The sequence below is a fragment of the Gymnoscopelus braueri genome, assembly GCF_963280865.1.
Source record: "Gymnoscopelus braueri genome assembly, chromosome: 1".
Classification (NCBI taxonomy): Eukaryota; Metazoa; Chordata; class Actinopteri; order Myctophiformes; family Myctophidae; genus Gymnoscopelus; species Gymnoscopelus braueri.
Genome location: NC_137603.1, coordinates 65,938,347 through 65,960,827, shown reverse-complemented (window position 1 = coordinate 65,960,827; position 22,481 = coordinate 65,938,347). Strand labels below are relative to the sequence as shown.

The following is a 22,481-nucleotide window of genomic DNA, read 5'->3' as shown; positions in this document are numbered from 1 at the left end:
ACATCATGCTGATGTGAAACAGCACCCTCTGTACTAACCCGGGTATTCCTTACAGCTCAGATATTTACGAATTTCCACAGAGCACTTTTCTTCTATACCATTTCAGTGTGTGCTACTGCGTCACCTTGTGAACCACTAGGGCTAGACATCTTGGTTTAGGTTCTGCACTGACACCACTCCACTGGGCGGGTCTTAGCTTAGATAACCAGTCAAGACTTGGTATTTGTCACACACTCTGGGTGAGGAGATGGAGCCAGTTAAACTCAAGAGCAATACTGCTGCTCCTGCTCCGACTAACACTAGTCCTGCTGCTGCTGATTCCACTGGTGGTGCCGCCAATAATGGTCCACCAAAGACTGAATCCCAGCTGAAGAAGGAGGTGAAGAAGAGAGAGAAGATGGAGAAGTTCCAGCAGAAGAAGAAGGAAGAAGATCAAGGGAAAGAAGCAGCCACAAGCAGAAGAGCAGAGAAAAATGCCAAGCCTGAGAGGAAGGAACTGGGAGTGATCACATACAGCATCACTACCAAACCCGGAGAGAAGAAAGACATTGTTAGCCCTCTTCCTGATGCTTACAGTCCCCAGTATGTGGAGTCCTTCTGGTATTCCTGGTGGGAAAAACAGGAATTCTTCAAGCCTGAGTATGGGAGGAAGTTATCTGAGCCAAACCCTAAAGGTATCTTCATGATGTGTATCCCTCCACCCAACGTGACCGGATCTCTCCACCTGGGTCATGCCCTTACCAACGCCATTCAGGACTGTTTGACCAGATGGCACAGGATGCGAGGAGAGACCACCCTGTGGAACCCTGGCTGTGACCACGCCGGCATCGCCACCCAGGTGGTGGTAGAGAGGAAGCTCGAGAGAGAGACCCCGCCACGACCCCGCCACGTCCTGGGCAGAGACAAATTCATCCAGGAAGTCTTGAGTTGGAAGAAGGAAAAGGAAGACCATATCTATCTCCAGCTGCGGAAGCTGGGCTCCTCTCTGGACTGGGGCAGAGCCTGTTTCACCATGGACGATAAACTATCCGATGCTGTCCAGGAGGCTTTCATCCTTATGCATGAGGAGGGAGTCATCTACCGGAGTAAGAGGCTGGTCAACTGGTCCTGCATGCTCAACTCTGCCATCTCTGACATTGAGGTGGAAACGAGGACATTGACAGGCAGGACTCTGCTGCCTGTTCCTGGCTACAAGGAGAAGGTGGAATTCGGAGCGCTGGTCTCCTTCTCCTACAAGATCGATGGATCTGATGAGGAGGTGGTTGTGGCCACCACTCGTATTGAGACCATGCTGGGAGACTCTGCTGTAGCCGTCCACCCTGAAGACCCCAGGTACCAACCCCTGAAGGGCAAGATGGTACAACACCCCTTCTGCCACCGCAAGATGCCCATCATCTTTGATGACTTTGTGGATATGAACTTTGGAACAGGTGCAGTGAAGATCACCCCAGCCCACGACCACAAGGACTACGAGGTGGGAATGAGACATGATCTGGCCTTTATCAACATCCTGGATGAGAAAGGTCTTCTCATCAACGTACCTGCTCCCTACTTGGGCATGAAGCGTTTTGATGCCAAGAAGGCAGTGCTAGACGCTCTGAAGGAGTTGGGCCAGCTCAAAGAGATCAAAGACAACCCTATGGATTTACCAGTATGCAGTCGTTCTAAGGACATTGTGGAGCCCCTACTGAAGCCACAGTGGTACGTCAAATGTACAGACATGGGCAAAGAGGCGGCAGATGCTGTCAAGAACGGCGACCTCAAAATCATCCCAGACCACCACCGCAAGAAGTGGTTCAGCTGGATGCACAACATCAGAGACTGGTGTATCTCTCGCCAGCTGTGGTGGGGCCACAGAATCCCTGCCTACTTTGTCACTGTGAGTGACCCGTCTGTGAATCCAGGAGAAGACATGGACGGCCATTACTGGGTGAGTGGGAGGACAGAGGAGGAGGCCAGGAAGAAGGCAGCCAAACGCTTCAATGTGTCTACTGACAAGATCTCCCTCAAACAGGATGAGGACGTCTTAGACACATGGTTCTCCTCTGGTATTTTCCCCTTCTCCATCCTTGGATGGCCTAAAGAGACGCAGGACCTGAATGTGTTCTACCCAGGCACCTTGCTGGAGACGGGTCACGACATCCTATTTTTCTGGGTGGCTCGCATGGTTATGATGGGCCTCAAACTCACCGGAAAGCTGCCCTTCAGGGAGGTGTATCTGCATGCCATTGTGAGGGACGCCCACGGAAGGAAGATGAGCAAATCCCTGGGTAATGTCATCGACCCTCTGGATGTCATCACAGGGATCTCGCTGGACGGTCTGCATGCCAAATTAAAGGAGAGTAACTTGGACCCGGTGGAGATAGAGAAGGCCAAAAAGGGTCAGAAATCTGACTATCCTGGCGGCATCCCAGAGTGCGGAACCGATGCCCTCCGCTTTGCCCTGTGCGCCTACACGAGCCAAGGCAGGGACATCAACTTGGATGTCAACCGTATCCTGGGTTACCGTCACTTCTGTAACAAACTCTGGAACGCTGTCAAGTTCACCATGAAGGCACTGGGGGACAACTTTGTGCCTTCAAAGGAAGCCCAGCTGTGTGGAGAGGAGAGCGTAGCAGACAGGTGGATCCTCTCCCGGCTGTGTGCGGCCGTGTCTCTGTGTGGTGCAGGTTTCCAGGCCTATGACTTCCCCACCATCACCACAGCCATCTACAACTTCTGGCTGTATGAACTCTGTGATATTTACCTGGAGAGTGTGAAGCCAGTGTTCAGCAAGGCGGAGGAGGGTGGTGCCTGCCAGAGGCAAGCCCAGGTATGCAGACAGACCCTTTACAGCTGCCTGGAGGTGGGCCTGCGTCTCCTCGCTCCCATCATGCCCTTTATCTCTGAGGAGCTCTTCCAGAGATTACCACAGAGACGACCCCAGGCCATTGACAACCCCCCTAGCATCTGCGTCACGTCCTACCCCGAAAACGACGAGTTTTGCTGGCACAGCCAGGAGGTGGACCGTCAGATGGAGTTTGTGATGACGGTGGTCAAGACCATTCGTTCACTCCGAGCACACTACAACCTGACCAAGAAGACACGTGCTGGCTGTTACCTCGAGTGTATAGACGGCAAGACTGCATCCCTGGTGCAGAAGTACAGTCTGCAGATCCAGACGCTGTCCTACTCTCAGGACATCATCCCCCTGACAGCAGACCAGGCCGTCCCAGAGGGCTGTGTGGTGGCCATCGCCTCGGACAGATGCACCGTCCACCTCATGCTCAAGTGTGTCATTGACGTGGAAAAGGAGGTGGCTAAGCTGACCGCCAAGAAAGGCGACCTGGAGAAACAGATTGACAAGCTGACGGAGAAGTTGGCCAAGAGCAACTATGAGGACAAGGTTCCCGTCAAAGTCAAGGAGCATGATGCCGAGAAGATGCGCCAGAGCCATGTAGAACTGCAAAAGATGAACGAAGCCATAGACAACTTCAAGCGGATGATGTAACCCCAGCACATTGTTATGCCTTACTGATTCTCAAGGTCAGGTCCGGGGTCCACCAGGGGTCCAAATGGATTGTGAAACTGGTGCAAATGGTTCCATTTGTACACTCTCAGAGTGAAATGAGCACTGAGGATTTTACAGTGTAGATTGGGGTTCTCGTATAGTTTAGTTCAGTGATTTTCAACCTTTTTAATTTCAAGGGCCCTTGAAATCAAAATGTTAGTTTGATATGCATTAGACATGATAGTTTTATTTTTTTATTTACTTTTTGCTCTGGTTCCCCAATCTACACTAAGTACTGTATCTGTGTGTTATCTGAACTCAGAGCATGGGTCCATTTGGTTTCATTTGCATACTCCTAAGTTTCAGAGTCGTGAAGTTTCTTGCCGATTCATACGTCATTTGACAGATCTAATTCAGACATCTAATTGACAGAACTCATCAGTTGATAATAATAATGATATAAAAAACTTGAATTTATATAGCGCCTTTCAAAAACCTAAGGACGCTTTACAATACACAACATAAACAACTAATTGCCAAAAGCCTGAGTAAACAAGTGTCTCTTCAGTGCGGACTTGAAAGAGTTCAGTGTTGGCGTCTGGCGAATCTCCATCGGTGGAGAGTTCCAGAGGTCAGGGGCTGCCACACTGAAAGCTAAGGGTCCGCTTATTGCTGTGAGGGGTGGTGAGGAGCCACAAGTCAGAAGACCTCAGGTTCTGCACTGGGCAGTTAGTTAACGTACAAAGAGTCCGGGATCCAATAGTTTTAACAATCTACACATTTTAAGTGGTGGATGTAACTGATGCATGTAAAGTACATTATTACTTAAGTAATTGAACGGTGTAGCCTGGATCCTGGCTTGACCATAGACCCCACCCGCCCACTTTCCGCCTATCCCTGATCTAGACGGACGGCCCCGTTTCAATGTAGTTGCTCACCAGCGCCAAAGATGGTTGATTTATGAAGATCCGCGATCCTAGAGCAAGTATGAGTAAATGGTGCATTTGTGCATTCCGTCATAACGTCAAGACGCTGGCTTAACTTTAGTCTATGGTATACAATACACACTAATTGAAGCATTCAGAAGCCGACCTACAAGCTCACAATGCGTTGTCTTGACTAATTGTGAGCTTGTAGATTGGCTATACTCTGTTTTAATATGTATTTAAATATAAATAAATACCATAATACATGTCAGAAAAAAACAACAGCATAGAATTTATGAGTTTATTAACCAACCAACTAAATGAAGCATGTTAAATAAAATAAAATAAATGCCAAAGTCGGGCAAAAAATAAAACCGTTGGAGGCTTGGAGCGTCTACTTCCGGACACGTTGTTGTTGCATCAGCAGCAGCAGCAGTGTTGCCATGTCTGCTTATTATAAGCGACTTTGGGCTTGTTTTTCAGTAAAGTATCTGTAAATATTGGGTTTTGATTGATTGATGTAGTTTATTTAGTAAGACATGAGAATAATACATGACAGTACATAACAGTACATGGAAGTACAAATTCACAATACAAGGTCTACTAAACTGGAACTCTCATTAAGCACTAAGCTTGTTTAAGATGAGAACCCCATGCACACAAATCATGATGACATATAAGAGGCAGATAGATATGCACACTACGATTGTTAACGGGTTCCGTTTTTTTTGGGCTTGTTTCCTAAATGTTGTTTCTAAAACATTTTCATGTCAAGGACTCCCAAATTAATATATTTCTCTGCGGACCCCCATCTGAAAACATTTTATGCCAGGGAAAATATTCTAAAATATTCTTTTGAAAATAGACAATCAATGTATATATTTAAAGGGCGAAGGGCTCGCTTCTTTTGGACTTGTAGATCTGCTATTTTCAAATAGCCAATGTATATGTTTAAAGGGCGAAGGGCTCGCTTCTCTTGAGCTTGTTTTCCTAGACCTGGTTGCTTATTTTTCTTGCAAATTTGGCAACATTGAGCAGCAGCAGTAATACCTCACACAATGTCCAGCTCTGCAGAACAAGGTGCAGTATTTATATTTATACTACATTTAACACTATTTTACACCTTCAGCTTCTGCTACATTCACGTCAACATGTCTTTGGAAGGTTCTGTAAATCACAGCGGCTGTGAGGCAAGGGTTATATAACGTGTTTTGTTTTGTTATTATGGATGATACGGTACCATCAGCTAGCTATCAGCTACCAGAGGAAGTAGTACTGAAACATGACTGTCATGGATGAACGTCAACCTAGTTTTTGCACTTTCCCCATTGACGGTCCGTACGTCTAGTCTACATAAACGTTCAGATTTCAAATATAAAGTGCTTACCCCATGGCCACGGATGTTACAATTATGTACGGGTCCTCAGAAGTACCCGTATCTTCCGTTTTGTTCAATAACAATAATTCTAATCCGATCTTTGGCCATTTTCTCCGCATTTCCTATTATGCTTTTAACTACGCGACCCTATCGGTTGGGAATTGTACTGCAGTCTGCTACATGTGATAAAATGGCCACCGATCGGATTAAAATGCTATTTATTGAACAATACCGAAGATTCGGGTACTTCTGAGGGCCCGTATTTAATTGTAACATGTAACATCGGGGCCATGGGGTAAGCACTTTATATTTGAAATCTGATTGTTTATGTAGATGTGCGGACCGTAAATGGAGAAAGTGCAAACACCAGGTTGAAGTTAATCCATGACCGTCATGACAGTCATGTTTAAGGGCTACCAGAGGAAGCCGTGCTCTCAGTGTTAACAAAGACTAATTATTATTTATATAGAGTCAAGTCGTAGTTTTATATATTTTCTCATGATATCAAAGCATAGCGTTATGCTAGCCTTGGATCAAGACTATCATAGATGTATTTTTTCAAGTGTGACTTTTACTTTCGTATGATCATAGTCATAGATATGCAGTGTCTGATTTTTACTTTCGTATATGATCATAGATATACATTGGTGTAAAGTAACTTAAGTACATATACTCAAGTACTGTACTAAGTACAATTTTGAGGCATTTTTCCTTTACTGGAGTTGTTACAATTTGGTATACTTTTACTTCTACTCCACTACATCTCAGCAAATATTGTACTTTTACTCCACTATAATTATTTGAAAACTTTAGTTACTTGTTACTTTGCAGATATAACTTATTATATTATAAAACATACTTTAATCAGATTAAGACATGAATCCATACTGCATTCACTGTCTCTGCGATGCTCATTTAGGTGTTATCATTAATCGTTAATAATTTCAGTAATTGAGCTATTTAATTACACTTAGAAAAATTATCACCTGCACGGAATTTATTGACAGAAAGTAGCTCATAACTTGTCTATGGTGGATTTTTATGAAACACAAACTTTGCAGATAGAAAGAGGATAATTCAAGCTTTCCGTACAGCTCCAATGTTGGTGAGTTAATACAATTAGATCAGACTTTTCTGTTTGGATGTATGGGCTGTCAAGGGTCGGTATTGCAACTCTAGATTCCAGATATTAAAGATAGGCTCTACGAGTTGCTTGCGGCTAGTGAGGAGAGTGGTTGCACTTTCTGTTGGGATGGATCATACATACTGTACTTTTAACATTGCATTGGTTTGGGACTAGCAGATTTGAATTTGTAGCAATGTTATACTACCATTATTATTATTCCACTTAAAAATGAGAAAAACTGACACTCATTAACACATTTGTTTAACAACTTGTTTATCTAACGTCTGTTTTGTCTATTTAATTAACTTAACATTCAGAGGCGGATAGTTTTAGTTGTTAGGTGCCAGGTCCATAATGACACATTATGTTTCAAGCTGGAATAACGTTGTGTTAGTTGTGTAGATCAAACACAGAGGACAATCATGGTTGGTTTTCTAGCCCCATATAATGATCTGATTGACATCGACTATGATATCATAGAGCAGAGGCTTGATTAAAACTACTTTTATTGTCATAATAGATAGTCATGCATAGAGATGCACCGATCAATCGGCTGCTGATCAAAATTGACGGTTTTATATCAAACCGGCCACATCGGTGACCGGCCGGTCTCTGTTATAAATTCCGGTTTCATGCCGGTTTGTGTCAAATTGATACTGCATGGGCACTGCACAGCATGATGGTGAAGTTGTGTGACTCAGTAAACATTAGCAAGCAGCCTACAGATGGTGCTGATTACCTTTGTAATGTAAGGATATATTCCATAATCCTGCACGCAGCACTTTATAGAAAACAAATAGTCCAGACGGTCTATGCAGTTGGAGTTAGTTTCACTTTCATTGACAGAATGCAACAGCATTGTAAAAGCTGTTGCGGGCTACACAAAAGCCAGACTATAAACCTCCCTTTATTTTAGCCAGTTCCAAAGGAATATCCACCCCCCCACCCCGTTTCTCTGTGCATTATTATGAAAAGTTCAACGACAGTTCAACTTTGTCATGGACGGTGGTGTGTGCACTTCTCCCAGCTGCAGCCTGTTAAAGCTCGTTAAGAATCTTCTGAAAGTTTAACAAAGTACACTCCCTGAGGCGTGATATTTTTATACAACTAGATTTTGACAAGTCCCGGGAGGGACTGCCACTCAAGTCCCTTGAGTGGCAGTTGGGGCAAACGCTCACCCCAAATCGTGATTTACGATTCCGTGCCTATCGGTACATAAGTAGGTACATTGAGTAGTCTCAAGCAAACTTCGCAACGTTCGGCACAGCAACTAGCTCGCTTTAGCTCGCTCGGTGGTGCCTCTCATGGCCCAAGTTCGCTTGAGACTGTGCGCCTCCATATTGGCAAAAAATTGGTAAAAAGAGTGTCGGCTGCGGGATTCGTCCACGGGAGGTTGGGGTCAGCAGTTCAATGCTCAGCGAGCCACGCCACCAGACCAATACAAAAATGTGGGTTTTGTGCTGTATTATTAGAATGTGACAATGCCCCCACTGTCCCCTCTGGGGGAGGAGTCCTTGTTTTCTAGTTTTTGCATTCAGCCAATCGCGTGGCAGACAGGGCGGGGCGTGGTAGAATCTAGTTGCCTTTAAATAATACGCCTCCCTGAGCAAAAGTCCCTATACAGAGGTTTAAACAAGCCAATTCAACTGGAGCATTGACATAAGGTAATAATTTTGAAATAATTGAAAGGCAACAGACTAGACTATAGTGACATAAGGTAAATTTCTCACCTTGAAAACAGTGAAATGCAGACATACATGTACTGCTATGTGTGAATGGGAAAACCTTATTTATTTATTTATTTTAGCTTTTCGTCAAAATAAGACAATCATTTTGCATTAAGATAAGATTGTGTTTGTTAAAAAAGATTGCCATTTTTTTCAATAATAATTTTAATAACTGATCTCAATATGGATCCATAATAGGTTTTACCTTAATCATGCAGCTATATATAACAGTGACACAGCCATGACACCAATGGTATAGAGTAGACAGTAGTATATCTTTTTTATTTGTATTCTTTTTGTAATAACTTAAGGCCTTTCAATGCATGGGCAGGGCAATATATCAATATTATATCCATATCATATTAGACTGGATATCGTCTGTGATTTAGGACATTGTACTATTGTGATATGGCATAAGTGTTATTTTCCTGGTTTCCTTATTGGTCTGTATTGAGTACTCAAAAAATTGAGTACTCAAAAAATAAATACATAAATAATTATACTCGGCTTTAAAAAAACGGCATTGGAGCAACCCTATTGTCTCGTTCTTACATCGGTATCGGATTCGGCAGGTCAGACTTATAAAAAGCGGGAATCGGAATCAGGCTTTTAAAAAAAAAACAGAAAATACACAATTCCCTGGCTTCAACATAATCTTAACTATGACAACAGAAAAATAATGTGCAGCAGCAATACAATAAATGTCCAACAAATTACTTCCTTCCAACTGAACTATACAAATAAAGAATATAAATGTTTTACAGAACAAAAATAATATCTTTTAATAAAAGCACAGCTCTAGGTGTTTTTCTGAAAAAAGATTAGCATGTCTGCCTTGTCAGGTATGAGCCTGGATCTCTCCAGGCTGATGGTATCCCCAGCAGTGGAGAACAACCTCTCTGAGGGGGTGGAGGAGGCTTGAACACAAAGGTAGTTGCTAGACAGTTCAGCTAGCAGGGGCAGAGTGTCTCTCTTTGCCCACCACCACAGGACAGGGTCTTCTGCCATAGAGACTGGAGGTAGGTTTCTGTAAAGAATGATCTCTTGAGTAGAGTCCGACCGATATGGATTTTTGTGACCGATACCGATAACCGATTTTAGAGAGGTTTGGATTATATCGATCACCGATAACCGATATGCAACCGATATTGTGAAAAGAAAAAAAAAACAGAAAAGGCCTATTTTCATTCCAGCTAATACAATTAGCTGGAATGAAAATAGGCCTTTTCTGTTTTTTGTTTTTTTACATTTACTCAAGTACTGTACTTAGGACAATGTTAAGTAACATTTTGAGGTATTTTTTTTTACTTCAATGGAGTATTTCCAATTTTCAACACTTTTACTTACTACTCTACATCTCAGAGGCAAATATTATACTTTTACTCCACTACAATTATTTGAAAACTTTAGTTACTTTGTAGATTAAGATCTAGAATATTATAAACAAAACACACATTAAGCACTTAAGCCCTATATACATTTCTGCCATTTGAAAATAGCAGATTTACAAGCTTGTAGATCTGCTATTTTCCAAAGATTTTTATACATTTGAAAACTTGTTAAGCCCTATATACTAGTGGTGCACGATAAGTATCGGCCCGATAATTATCGGTCCGATATTAGGAATTATGACGTCATCCCGATAGATCCGATAAAATTATTTATCCCGATAATTTACCCCGATAATATACACTGTATTTTTTTGGGTAAAAAAAAAAAAAAATGCTGCGGTGTGGGTGGATTGGGATGAGGGGCGCTTGTTTTTCACTCGGCTCCTCCCGTTTCGCCAGTACTGTGGTATTAGTGGTTTAGGAAGAGGGGAGTTTTTCACAAATCCAGCGCTCCCTAACTCATGCCTGGCTGTGACGTAAATGGTCGTGTGCTGCCGGCAAGTGAAGCCAGGATAGTAAACAAACATGGCGTCGGTAGTATGGGACTATTTCAAAGTTTCAGAGTTAGATAGTACGCTTGCTATTTGTAACAAATGCGATGCGAAAGTTCCACGAGGAGGGAAAAAGGCAACGAGCTATAATACTTCCAACCTGATTAGTCACATGAAACATCGCCATCGCTGGGATGGTGTGTTAAAAGCGTACGAAGACGCCAGCGCTGCTAAACTAGCGGCGAATCCAAAGCCAGCTGCAAAGGCACCGGATCTTTTACCTATCGACGAGGCTTTTGAAAAAGGCAACAAGTTTGCCAGAAACGACCCCAGGGCTAAAACGATCTGTAACTACATCATAGAAATGATGGCGCTTGACGACCAGCCCTTCTCCCTCGTCGAAGATAAAGGATTCAGTCGGCTAGTTCATCATATGGAGCCCAGGTTTATCATTCCAAGCCGCCGCTACTTTTCAGACGAGTGTTTACCAGCCAAGTATAACGAGATCGCCACACTCCTTCATTCTCTGATCGATAACGATATACGGGACATAAGTTTCACCACGGACATATGGACGAGTGATGTTAGCCCCGTTAGCATGCTAGGTCTGACGGCGCAGTGGCTGGACAAAGACTACAAACTGTACAGAGCGGTGTTGCATTCTCAGGAGCTACCAGGTTCACACACTGCCGATATGATCCGTGAGGCTTTTGAAGCCATGCTTCAGCAATGGAACATTAGTAAAGAGATGGTCCATGTTGTCCTAAGAGACAACGCACGTAATATGGCGAAGGCTTTTGTTGACTATGGAGTCGATAGCCTGGGCTGCATGGCCCACACTTTACAGTTGGCCGTGAATGAGGCTGTGCTTAGCCAAAGAGCTGTGTCTGACTGTGTTGCCATCGGGCGGAAGATAGTCGGACATTTTAAACACTCCCAAGTAGCGTCCACTGCCCTGGAAAAGTTACAGGCAAACCTGCGAAAGGGAACAACCACTACTACCACCACCACCAGTACACGACTCCAACAGGACGTGGCCACACGTTGGAACAGTACATTTTACATGCTTAAGAGTCTGGTGGCGCAGAAGCAAGCTATTGCAGCTTATGCAGTAGAATACAAGTTACCAGCAACACTCAACTCCCACCAATGGGCCCTGGTTGAAAACATGTTGACCATCCTCGATCCGTGTGAAGAGCTGACTAGAAACATTAGCAAAGCTACAGCCACAACGGCCGACGTAATCCCCTCCATCCAAGCCTTAACGCGCCTGCTAAAACAAACTGTTCCAACAGACCACGGAGTTAAAACTTCAAAGGAGACCCTGTTAAAAGCAGTCCAAACGCGTTTTGGTGACATCGAGGAAAAGCCCCTGTATTATCTCTCAACTATATTGGACCCGAGGTACAAGGACCGCTACTTCACCCTTGCATCAAAACGGCAATCTACAGAAATGCTGCGGGAACAGCTGCACAGCATCGTCGACCGCCGTGCCACAGACACCCCCGGCCCCCAGCCAGACGAGCCACCGGCAAAGAGAAGCAGGGGAGACGAGAACAACAAGTCCTTCATGGGCATGTTTGAGGCAATCCTCGAAGAAAATACAGATGCTGAAACTGAACAACAGAAATACAGCAGAGTGGATACGAACGTAAGTGTATATATTGTATTTGAATTGTTTTATGAACACAATGTAACTTATGTTAGAAATGGAACCGAATATTCAGAACATCATCATAATTAGATTTTGTTCTTCTTCTGTGTTTTGTTTTTTACTGAAAGCTCCAGTCATATCTGTCGGAGGCCACGCTTCCCATGAACCTTTGCCCGCTGGAATACTGGAGAAGCAACCAGTCCCGTTACGAGTGCCTGGCCCAACTTGCTCGTAAATATCTGTCGGCTCCTTGCACTAGCGTTGACAGCGAGCGTTTGTTTTCTGCTGCTGGACACGTGATGACCGAGCAAAGAAACCGACTCGCATGCGACAAGGCAGAGATGCTGCTCTTCGTCAAAAAAAATCTCCCTCTGATCAAGCCAGAATTTAAAAAAAAGTAGAACGAATAGCTAGCTACCTGCTCTAAAGGAAGCTAAAGTAACAATGCAGGATCAAATGTGAATCTCTCTCTGAGAAAAAAAAAGAGGACAATTGAAACCTCATGCTTTTGTGAAAAACGGGTTCACTGTCATTTATATGGATTATAAAGCAAGTCATTAATCCTTATCCTTTGTTCTGTAAAATGACTGTTTGTTACTGTGTGGAATGCACTTTTTCAGTTTGTGTTTACATATACATGTCTAACTTGTTTCAGAATCAGTACCTTATTTTTTGTTACTGTGAGGAATGCACATTTTCAGTTTGTTTACAGAGACTGATTTTACTTGTCAGTATTTCATTTGAATCCTTATGCAAAGATTTGCACTTTTGCAGCATCCCTTCTAGAGGAGAAGAGGCCTTTATTTTTATATCACTGAGTGATGCACCTTACTATGGCAAATGTTTACATTTTACAATCTAGTTGACAGGTTGTCACATTTTTTTGTTTGATTTCTTTTGGCAAATGTTTGATAGGCTTGCTGTCCTATAAATGCCAGGTAATAGTTGTTTCCATTTGTTAATATGGACCACTCATTGCTAACTCATTGTTCAGGGAAACACATTGTCATTGACATTGACTGATTGACTCAATTATATATTTATTTGGGAAAATAAATATGGTCACTTTAATTGAAGTGTCAAAACGGTTCTTGGCTTTGTTTTGTTCATAGTAGTAATGCTGTCATTTGCTCACTACTAGTCTTTTTTTACCACCAGGTGTGCAAAAACTACAGGTACATTTAATATATATATATATTATATTATTATCGGTATCGGTATCGGTATCGGTCTTGAGAAGCAGGAAGTTATCGGTATCGGTATCGGTTTCAAAAAACCAATATCGTGCATCCCTACTATATACATTTCTGCCATTTGAAAATAGCAGATTTACAAGCTTGTAGATCTGCTATTTTCCAAAGATTTTTATACATTTGAAAACTTGTTAAATAGGACATTCTGCATAATGAGTAGTACTTTCTACTTTGTACTTTAAGTCAGAGTCCTGCAATTGTTTAACGGGTGAAAACGGGTGTAAAATATACTGACGGGCGGTTCTGAACTAAACGCGGGTAGGTAACATTTTATTGTGAAAATCAGAGAGCACTGTCTCCGCCCAAACAACGTCACTTGTATAACTTAACACAGCACAACAGCTTGGAGCACAACGGTCAGTAATCTTAACTCTCAAAAACACATTGAACATCCTGTTAAACCTTCAAATTAAAACCATCTGACATGACAATGTAAACAATGACACATGCGTAGTGCGTATGTGCACGTTAGCGCGTGTGGCTAAAGCTCGCTCATTTAGTTTAGTTTAGTTTAGTTTAGTTTATTTATTACATTGTTATAACAAATATAGAAACAATACATATTGAAAGACAAGTTGCTGGGCTTATTTGGAATCCTTTCCTTCATGGGAGAGTTCATTAAAACAACTGGATTAAAAGTTCAATAAGAACAATACAAAAAAACAATAATAATAATACAAGTTTCCAAGGGGAGCAGTAGTGCAAATAAAGAAATAAAAACAAAAACTGCTCAAAAGAAGAAAGACAAACAAAACAAAAAAATAATAAACAATTTTGTAAAGATGACTAAATCATTGGACTATAGTAAGGAAGAAATTAGATATTGTTTTAGATGTTTCTTAAATATTGGGAAGGATAGTGAAGACTTGAGAGATGCATCTAGCGAGCTCCACAACTGAGGGCCTCTAAATGTGATGAAAAGTTTATGTTTTGAAGTACGACAAAAAGGTAAATTAAAATCATCACTTTGCCTTGTGGGGTAAGAGTGAACATCAGAAGTAACATGAAAAAAATTATGAAAAGAATAAGGAAGGTCTTGTTTACATTTTTTTAATTTGAACATAAATAAGCAGGTTTGAAAAACATGAACCTTATCAATAGGCAATACAGAATATTTAATAAAGAGAGGTGCAGATGGCTTGTGTCTATTTGAGTGAGAGATCGTTCTCAAAAACCTCTTTTGAATGATGAGTAGTTTAGTTAAATATGTAGGATAAGTAGCAGCCCAAACAATATTACAGTAGTTAATATGTGGGAAAATTAAACTAAAATAAAGAGTTAAATGAGACGAAGGATGAACCAGTGGACAGATTTTTCGCAATATGCCAAGCATCTTCATAGACCTCATAGCTACAGTATCAATCTGTTGTTTCCAATTTAGATGATCGTCTATAATGACGCCCAAAAATTTTGTATGAGAAACCTGGCAGATTTCCGTACCATTAATTAAAATTCTAGATTTATCTATTGGGAATTTTTTGTTAATATTACTAAAAATCATGAAGTTACATTTTTTTATGTTGAGAGTAAGCTTGTTCAATTGAAACCATTTGAAGACATCAGATAATTCATCATTCACATATTTTACTAGGGTATTTAAATCACTGTGCGAGGCAATGAGATTAGTATCATCAGCAAATAAGATAGGAAGAGACTTTTTACAGTTCATGGCTAAATCATTAATATAAATCAAAAACAACAAAGGACCAAGTATGGAGCCCTGGGGAACCCCGACTAAGATTTTCAACTTCTCAGATATGCAACCGTTGATGGACACATATTGTTCCCTGTCCTTGAGATAGTTAGAAAACCATTTAAGAGCAACATCCCGTACCCCATATCTATTGAGTTTAGAAACAAGAATTTTATGATTGACAGTATCAAAAGCTTTTGTTAAATCTAAGAAAACCCCAAGAACAAATTTCTCATCATCCAGAGCAGAAGAGATATTGTTGACAAGCTGTAACAGAGCTAGTTCAGTTGAATATTGCTTTCGAAAACCATATTGATGGCAATAGAGGATGTTGTTCTCAAGCAGGTGTGCTGAAATTCTGGAATAGATAAGTCTTTCCAAAATTTTGGAAAAACAGGGAAGAATAGATATGGGACGATAATTGCCAAAAAGATTAGAATCTCCTGATTTATGAAGAGGCATAACTTTTGCTATTTTAAATTCATGAGGGATGACTCCAGATTGTAAAGATAAACCAAAAATATGAGTTAAGGGTTGGATAATATAATTGATGATTTCTTTAATAAAACTGCTTCTACACCCATCGTGACCTTCAGCAGAATTTTTTAATTTAGAGACAATACCCCTAACTTCCTCGACACTGGGTGGATCAAAACTGCAGAGTGGAGAAAACTGACCCTTAATCAAGCTACATGGGAGTTCATCCGTCTTCACTTGATTTCTGAACGAACCTGACCACTGAATGTAGCTCTATTGTTGAAGGCTGCTATGCTATCCTTTTCAACACATTTCAACACACCTTAATTGAGTGACTGTCTGTAGGCTATTTCCATTTTACTCTGCATATAATCACGGATAAACGGGCGGACAACAGGTCCATTATTTGACGGGCGGGCGCGGGCGGTTCTGGTTCGTATTTTGAAATAATCACGGCCACGGGTGACGGGTGGGTCTACTCTGCAGATCTGATTATTGACGGGCAGCGCGGGTTCTCAACATTGGACCCATGCAGGACTCTGCTTTAAGTACATTTTGATACCAAAACTTTTGTTCTTTTACTGATTTTTTTTAACAGATTATTTCTATATTACAGTATTGATACTTTTACTTAATATGCAAACCCGCTGTAGACAATTAATTAATTAACACAGCTGTGGTGGTGTTGTTTTTGTTTGAGGCGTAACAAACTAAGCCAAAATTACGACGCTAAAATAGAAGTGAGTATAGCCTCACCTCAGCCTATTGTTATTATTATTATTATAGGACAATCCACAATTATTTATACTGGCATGTTTTGGGCTGAACCAGTCATCAGATTGAACAAATTTACCGTCGCATCTGGGAAAGTATCCGCTGGTTGAAGCTGCTTTGTTCGACAATGTTTTTGTTTAGTTTGCTGTTGTGTAGAGTAGTCGAGTATGGTAGGCCTACTGAAAGTAGCAGATCTACAAGCCCAGCGCGCTCTGCTGGACAAAATATATCATTACACCAGCAATGTGTTTTTTGAGCAAACTTTTTTTTCTCTTTCATATCGGTCTTTTTTCATATCGGTGAGAAATTTCACCGATACGATATGATCCGATATAACCAAATGGGTTAGGCCATATTGGGTACCGATATATCGGTCGGACACTACTCTTGACGGACACTCTGAGTGGTGTTAGGCTGGATGTTAGGCTGGATGTTGCGTAGCTCTTGCTCCTCCTCTGCAAACAGCTCCTCCAAGGCGCTCCTCCTCCTAGGCTGTACTAGTGGAGCGACTGCAACCACAGGAGGATCCTCTTCTTCCTCTGAGACCAGTGAGCGGTCATCATCATGCTCTGCCTCCTCCTGGGCTGTGTCGCTGTCCTCAGGGTCTGGGAAGCCTTCTCTAAGCGGTCCCAGGTGGAGTCTCTGTCACTCTTAGCTTTGAACCTGGGGTCCATAGCAGTCACCTCTTCCAGGAACGCATGGATGTTGTCCTGGTAACGTGCAGAGAGGTCAGTCCAAATCTTCTGTTTAATGCCAGCCACAAACAAAGTGTCTCCTTCCAGTACTGTGAAGTGCTCCTTCAGTTTCTCCAGTATCGGAAGGATCTGACCACATATGGGGCATTTCTCACTTGATACACACACTGTAGAGGTGTACAGGATCTTCATCACCTTGATGAACTGCTCTGCTCTGAAGTCCTCATCTGTGATTTTATCCATCGGGTAACTGTTAATGCTGTATACTTTGTGTGCTGCCAAGTTGAGGGTGTGGGCCAAGCATCCAATTTTGAGGAGTTTCAGCTTCTTCACAGCAACATCCATGTTGGATGCATTGTTCACCATTATCGCAAACACCTTGTGCATAATGCCAAACTCTTCCATCACATCTCCAATTTCAACGGCCACTGTTTCCCCTGTCTGTGCCTGGTAGACAGCTTTGGTCCGGAGGACCTTTTGGTGAAGTTTGCCTTGGCTGATGTAATGTGCGGTCACTGTGATGTAGTGGTCCTGCGCTATGCTAGTCCATCCATCACTTGTAATGGCTACCTTGGCCACATTTGCTAGATCTGTGATGACATTCTGTCTCTCCACTTCATGCCATGCAGGGATGAGGGTGTTGGACAGATCAGTCCTGCAGGGGGGGGGGTGTTAATGTGGATTGAGGGCATTTGTCATCTCCCTAAACCATGGTCACTCCACTGTTGAAAAGGAATGCAGCCCCTTTACCACAAACTTCGTGACAGCCCTGTGGCACTCGTCCACTTTGTCAGGTGCCATCTTTTTGGAAGCCAGAGTGAAGGGCGTTTGGGCCAATTTGGGGACAGGGGATGGGGGGTTCTATTTGTTTTTCTTTGTTTTAAGTAACTAAAAAAATATCCCTTGACCCTTGCACTACATTTTACCATGGCCTTCAAATACAGTATTTTTCTAACATATAGAAGGCAAGTGACCTTTTTACTTTTGGAGAATAATATTGAAGAAACTGTGTGTGTGTACTGTCACTTTAAAAGCATAATTTATAAGTCATCGTAAGACTGTGTGTCACACACCAAAAATAGCCGACCTACAAGCTCACACTGCGTCTGCTCGCATCACATTGTGAGCTTGTAGATCTGCTATTTGAGTCGCACATTGAATATGTCACGCTACACGACACTAGTCATTCATTCATTCTCAGGGAGTGATCTATTATAACTCAATGGCGGGGAGATTTGAGTTTCATAAATGGATTATTATCAATTGGATTATTAACAGAGACTTGCTAAGATGCTGGGCTGCAAGCACCACATACCTTGGGTAGAAGAGGACAGTTGCCCCGCTGTAGGAGCCGACGGCTCCGGTGTTGTTTTGACTCGTCGTCGCAGACATGCAAAGGTATCACATTTTGGCTTTATGTGATGCACGATGGACAGATGCCTCTGCATTGTTGAAGTGTTACCACCTACGCATGAAACAACCTTGCCACATATTGTGCATTGACTTCCCCCCTTGTCTTTTTGAAAATGTAACCAAACTTTTGAGCGTTTCACGCGTTCCGCCATTGTTCCACCGCACTCGTAAACAACAATGACGCAACCACCGGTCTCTCCGGCCCCCTTTATAAAGCGATTTTTCAAAAATGAAACTTGGCCAATAAAACTCCTTCCTTATTTCCCCGAGCAGCGCTGGGTGGCGGGTACCAATTCAATCAATACACTTTTAAACCGTCATCATGTTAGTGCCAGTGTGGGTGATTAGATTTATTTTTTGATCGGCTCTTGTTTTGATAGTTTAGACATGACATCATGGGCCGCTACACTCGATAACAGGCTCAACAAGCCCAAAGCTTATCGATACCCGGGTCTTGATAAATGCAGGCCCGGGTTTATAATGTGCCCGGTTTTCGAGCTCCATCCCTAATCTCTAGTAAATAACTAATGCAACTACAGCTACATGATTGCCTGCTTGCTTATACTGTAGACCATGGGTCTTAAACAGGGGGTAGGGCCTAGGGGTCCTCAGAGTTATTACAGTGGGGCCACCAAATCTTTGTGATAGGAACTTTTTTTTGTACATAAACCACTTGAATTGCTATTTACAATATTATTTTACAAAATTGTAGCTGCACTTATTAATGGAATCTTTATTTATTCCTAGATCATTGGTTCTCAAACCTTTTAATTTCACCCTGGTATCGGATCGGTACTTGGTTTCGACCGATACGCAAGTTAATGGGTATCAGAAATCGGTATCGGGAAGGAAGAAATCAAATGGTATCGGACGGTACATCTCTAATTTTCAAGCACAAGCATCTGGAGGGTTTACAGAGAATGCATCAAACCAGGCAGCATTTTTCCAATCTTTTATTGTCAAATTCTTTGGTGAGCCTGTGTGAATTGTAGCCTCAGTTTCTTGTTCTTAGCTGACAGGAGTGTCATCCAGTGTGGCCTTCTGCTGCTGCTTGTAGAATCGATCTACAAGCCCGCGTTGTGAGCTTGTAGATTGGTTATTTTCACTAGTTTGGGTCCCAAGGGAGACATCAAATGTCTCTTTTGGGTCACAAGCTAAAACGTTTGGGAACCACTGCTGTAGCCCATCTGCCTCAAGGTTGGACGTGTTGTGTGTTCAGATATGCTCCTCTGCATACCTCGGTTGTAAGGAGTGGTTATTAGTGTGGTTGCCCAGAATGGGCAACCAGACTATAGTACTCTACTGACTTTATAGATAAACTTTATTTCAGGCTGCTACTCCTCACACAGTTTTTTTCTCCCCAATTTCGTGCCATATGTCAAAATGACCGGCTTCATCGGGAATCGTGCGCTTGTACTTTGCTAAGAGATTGGTTACATAGTTTTATTGATATAGATTTATTAGTGCATTAAATGTCCCCATCCACTTTAATGGGAAAATGAAAAAAATAAAATTCAAGTATTTTTTTCTCAAAACCCGTAAGCGCTAGAGTTACAAGACTTTAAGGGGAGGTTTATAATATTGTTTGAAATTATTGAAATAAAAATTATATCATTGGGCCTCATGGTGGCGCTATAACAGCCCCCTTTACGTTTTGGCCTATAACTCTTGAACCGTAGGTCGTAGAATAGAAATATTTTTCCCCCTAGATTCCTTGGGTCATGACTTAACTCCCCATATAGGCCACGCCCATTTGCGTCAGGATAGATTTTCCGCCATTTCGAATTTTCTTCAAAACACACTTTTAGCTCCTCCTCCCACATATTTTGGTCAAATTTCACAAAAATCGGTACACATGATCTCTGGACCCATGCGACAATCTGGAGAAACAGAATTTTGATAGTCCATACCGTTCGTCCGTAAATGGCTTCCAAAGTTAGCGGGAGGGGCCCGTTTTACAAAAAAGGCCACAAATCACAAACAAAACGTCCAGTCAATCCCAAATTTGAATCACATGTCAAGGGTGGGTTGCTCAACAAATCCCCAAAAGCATTTCCATTTTGATCCATAGGGGGCGCCACAACTGCGCAAAACGTAACCATTGGGCACCAACAACCAACATGCCACGTTCAAAGTCAATTTAATCACCTTTCTTCCGAACTCTGATGCTCGGTTTGAACTGCAGCTGATTGTCTTGACCCTGTGTAGCCTAAAATGTGTTGAATTACTGCAGGGTTCCCCAATTACTTTACCCCAAGGGCCAAATTATGTCTCGGTACCAAGCCAAGGGCCAGGGGCATTGTGGCGCGGGTGCCGAAAATCATGCGCGGGCACCAAAATCATGCACACGCGCGTGTGCATAAAGTTTTTTATTTGTTTTTTTTCTCTAATCCTCCCACAATAATTGACAACCAAACTCATGGAGTCCACATGATTGCATGTGGAGGGCGTCCAAGCAGACCCATGGCCCAACTAACTCCAAACTTTTCACAAAAATTCCTCAATATTCTGCCTCCCAGCATACCTGCTTCCCACACCGTTACTGTACTTGCAGGATGTACAATCAATAACAAACGCATTATGCCCCAATACTTATGCAAATCACTTCGCCAGCTGCAATTTACTTCCGGAGGGTTCTTTTAACAGCCAATCATCATCATCTGCCACAAAACCTCAGCACCTTCGTTCCCCTGCAGAGCACACAGAAACAAGCGCTGCCTTGGTCTATGCAGCTCACCCCCCCCCCCCCCTCAGATCTACAAGCTAACAACGCTTCGCGCGTCGACACGCTGTTGCCTTGTAGATCATATGTACTGCCAGCAGCCCCTCCCCCTGCAGAGCACACAGGCCATCTACACAGCGCAGCGGTCACAACCGCGAGCGAGTGAGGGAGAGAAAGCCACACCATCTTTTGGACAACAGATCTACAAGCTTCAGAAAGACACGCATGGACATGGAGAGAGGGACAGAGACACAAAGAGACAACACGAAAGTTTTCCTCTACAGCGGTCACAGCCGCGAGTGAGGTAGGGACAGAGAGACAGACAGAGAGGGGGACAGAGAGAGAGAGAGGCACACTACACAAAACTTTGCACGCAGCCATGGCACGCAGAAAAACTATGCTGAGCGAACGCACACGCTGTGTGTGTGTGTGTGTGTGTGTGTGTGTGTGTGTGTGTGTGTGTGTGTGTGTGTGTGTGTGTGTGTGTGTGTGTGTGTGTGTGTGTGTGTGTGTGTGTGTGTGTGTGTGTGTGTGTGTGTGGCGTCGCAAAAACACAGCGGCCATTTTGACCAGCTTGAACAGGGTCACACTTTTCTGTATAACACCCTCCACCGAAACATCAAATTCGCTTATATAACACATATCCGTTGGTAGGTCAGTATGTCCACAACGCGTTGCAAAAACACACAAACAGTGGCCATTTTGACCAGATTGTACAGGGTCACACATTCCTGCATAACACCCTCCGCAGAAACCACACACGGCCTTTTGCCGTGTAGTTGAAGCACAAGGGGGGGGGGGGGGGGGCTGGGGGGGAGAGAGTCAGTGCACTGAAGTCAAGGCACAGACTACTGTGCTGTTGACGGACAACGGAAAGGAAACATTCAGTCTAAATGTCCACTTTGTTAATTCACAACTACTGTGCCAGATAATCACCAAGACAGTCCAAAAAAAAAAAATCTGTCATTCAGTCCCACTTCACTGTAGCCTATAGTAGCCTAACTAGCCTTTACATACAGCCTATAGTAGCCTAACTAGCCTTTACATACATTATATTTGTATTAGGCTGTCCTGACACTTTATAATATTTAGAGAAATTTAACGTTTCAAATACAAAAGCAGTGGTAGTAGTTGCACATTACTGGACATTTACACTGATTTTGCTACACACATAAGAACCCAGCTCTAATGAAAACACGTACAAACGCCTATAAGTCAGTCAGACCAGGTTGCCACATTGCGCGAGACAACTACGCCACCAGCTCTATGAA

General features: G+C 42.7%; 2 protein-coding genes across 4 annotated transcripts in view; both read left to right on the top strand.

Moving 5' to 3' along the window:
* Window positions 1–247: 247 nt before the first annotated feature.
* Window positions 248–3,490, top strand: LOC308089551 (valine--tRNA ligase-like; the record flags this gene model as incomplete). The annotated part of the gene is made up of 1 exon (XM_080434339.1): window positions 248–3,490. The coding sequence occupies one exon, from the start codon at window positions 248–250 to the stop codon at window positions 3,488–3,490; it is 3,243 nt and encodes a 1,080-aa protein (XP_080290465.1).
* A 1,953-nt stretch (window positions 3,491–5,443) lies between these two features.
* The window catches only part of cars1 (cysteinyl-tRNA synthetase 1), a 77,361-nt gene continuing 60,323 nt past the window's right edge, over window positions 5,444–22,481 (top strand). For 2 of the 3 annotated variants that reach the window (XM_080412945.1, XM_080412946.1), the window contains exon 1: window positions 5,451–5,496. In XM_080412945.1, coding sequence (XP_080269071.1) covers window positions 5,475–5,496 — 22 coding nt within the window. In that variant the 5' untranslated portion in view covers window positions 5,451–5,474. Of the gene's footprint in view, window positions 5,497–22,481 lie in introns of all 3 variants that reach the window. The other variant, XM_080412947.1, reaches the window with a different exon arrangement.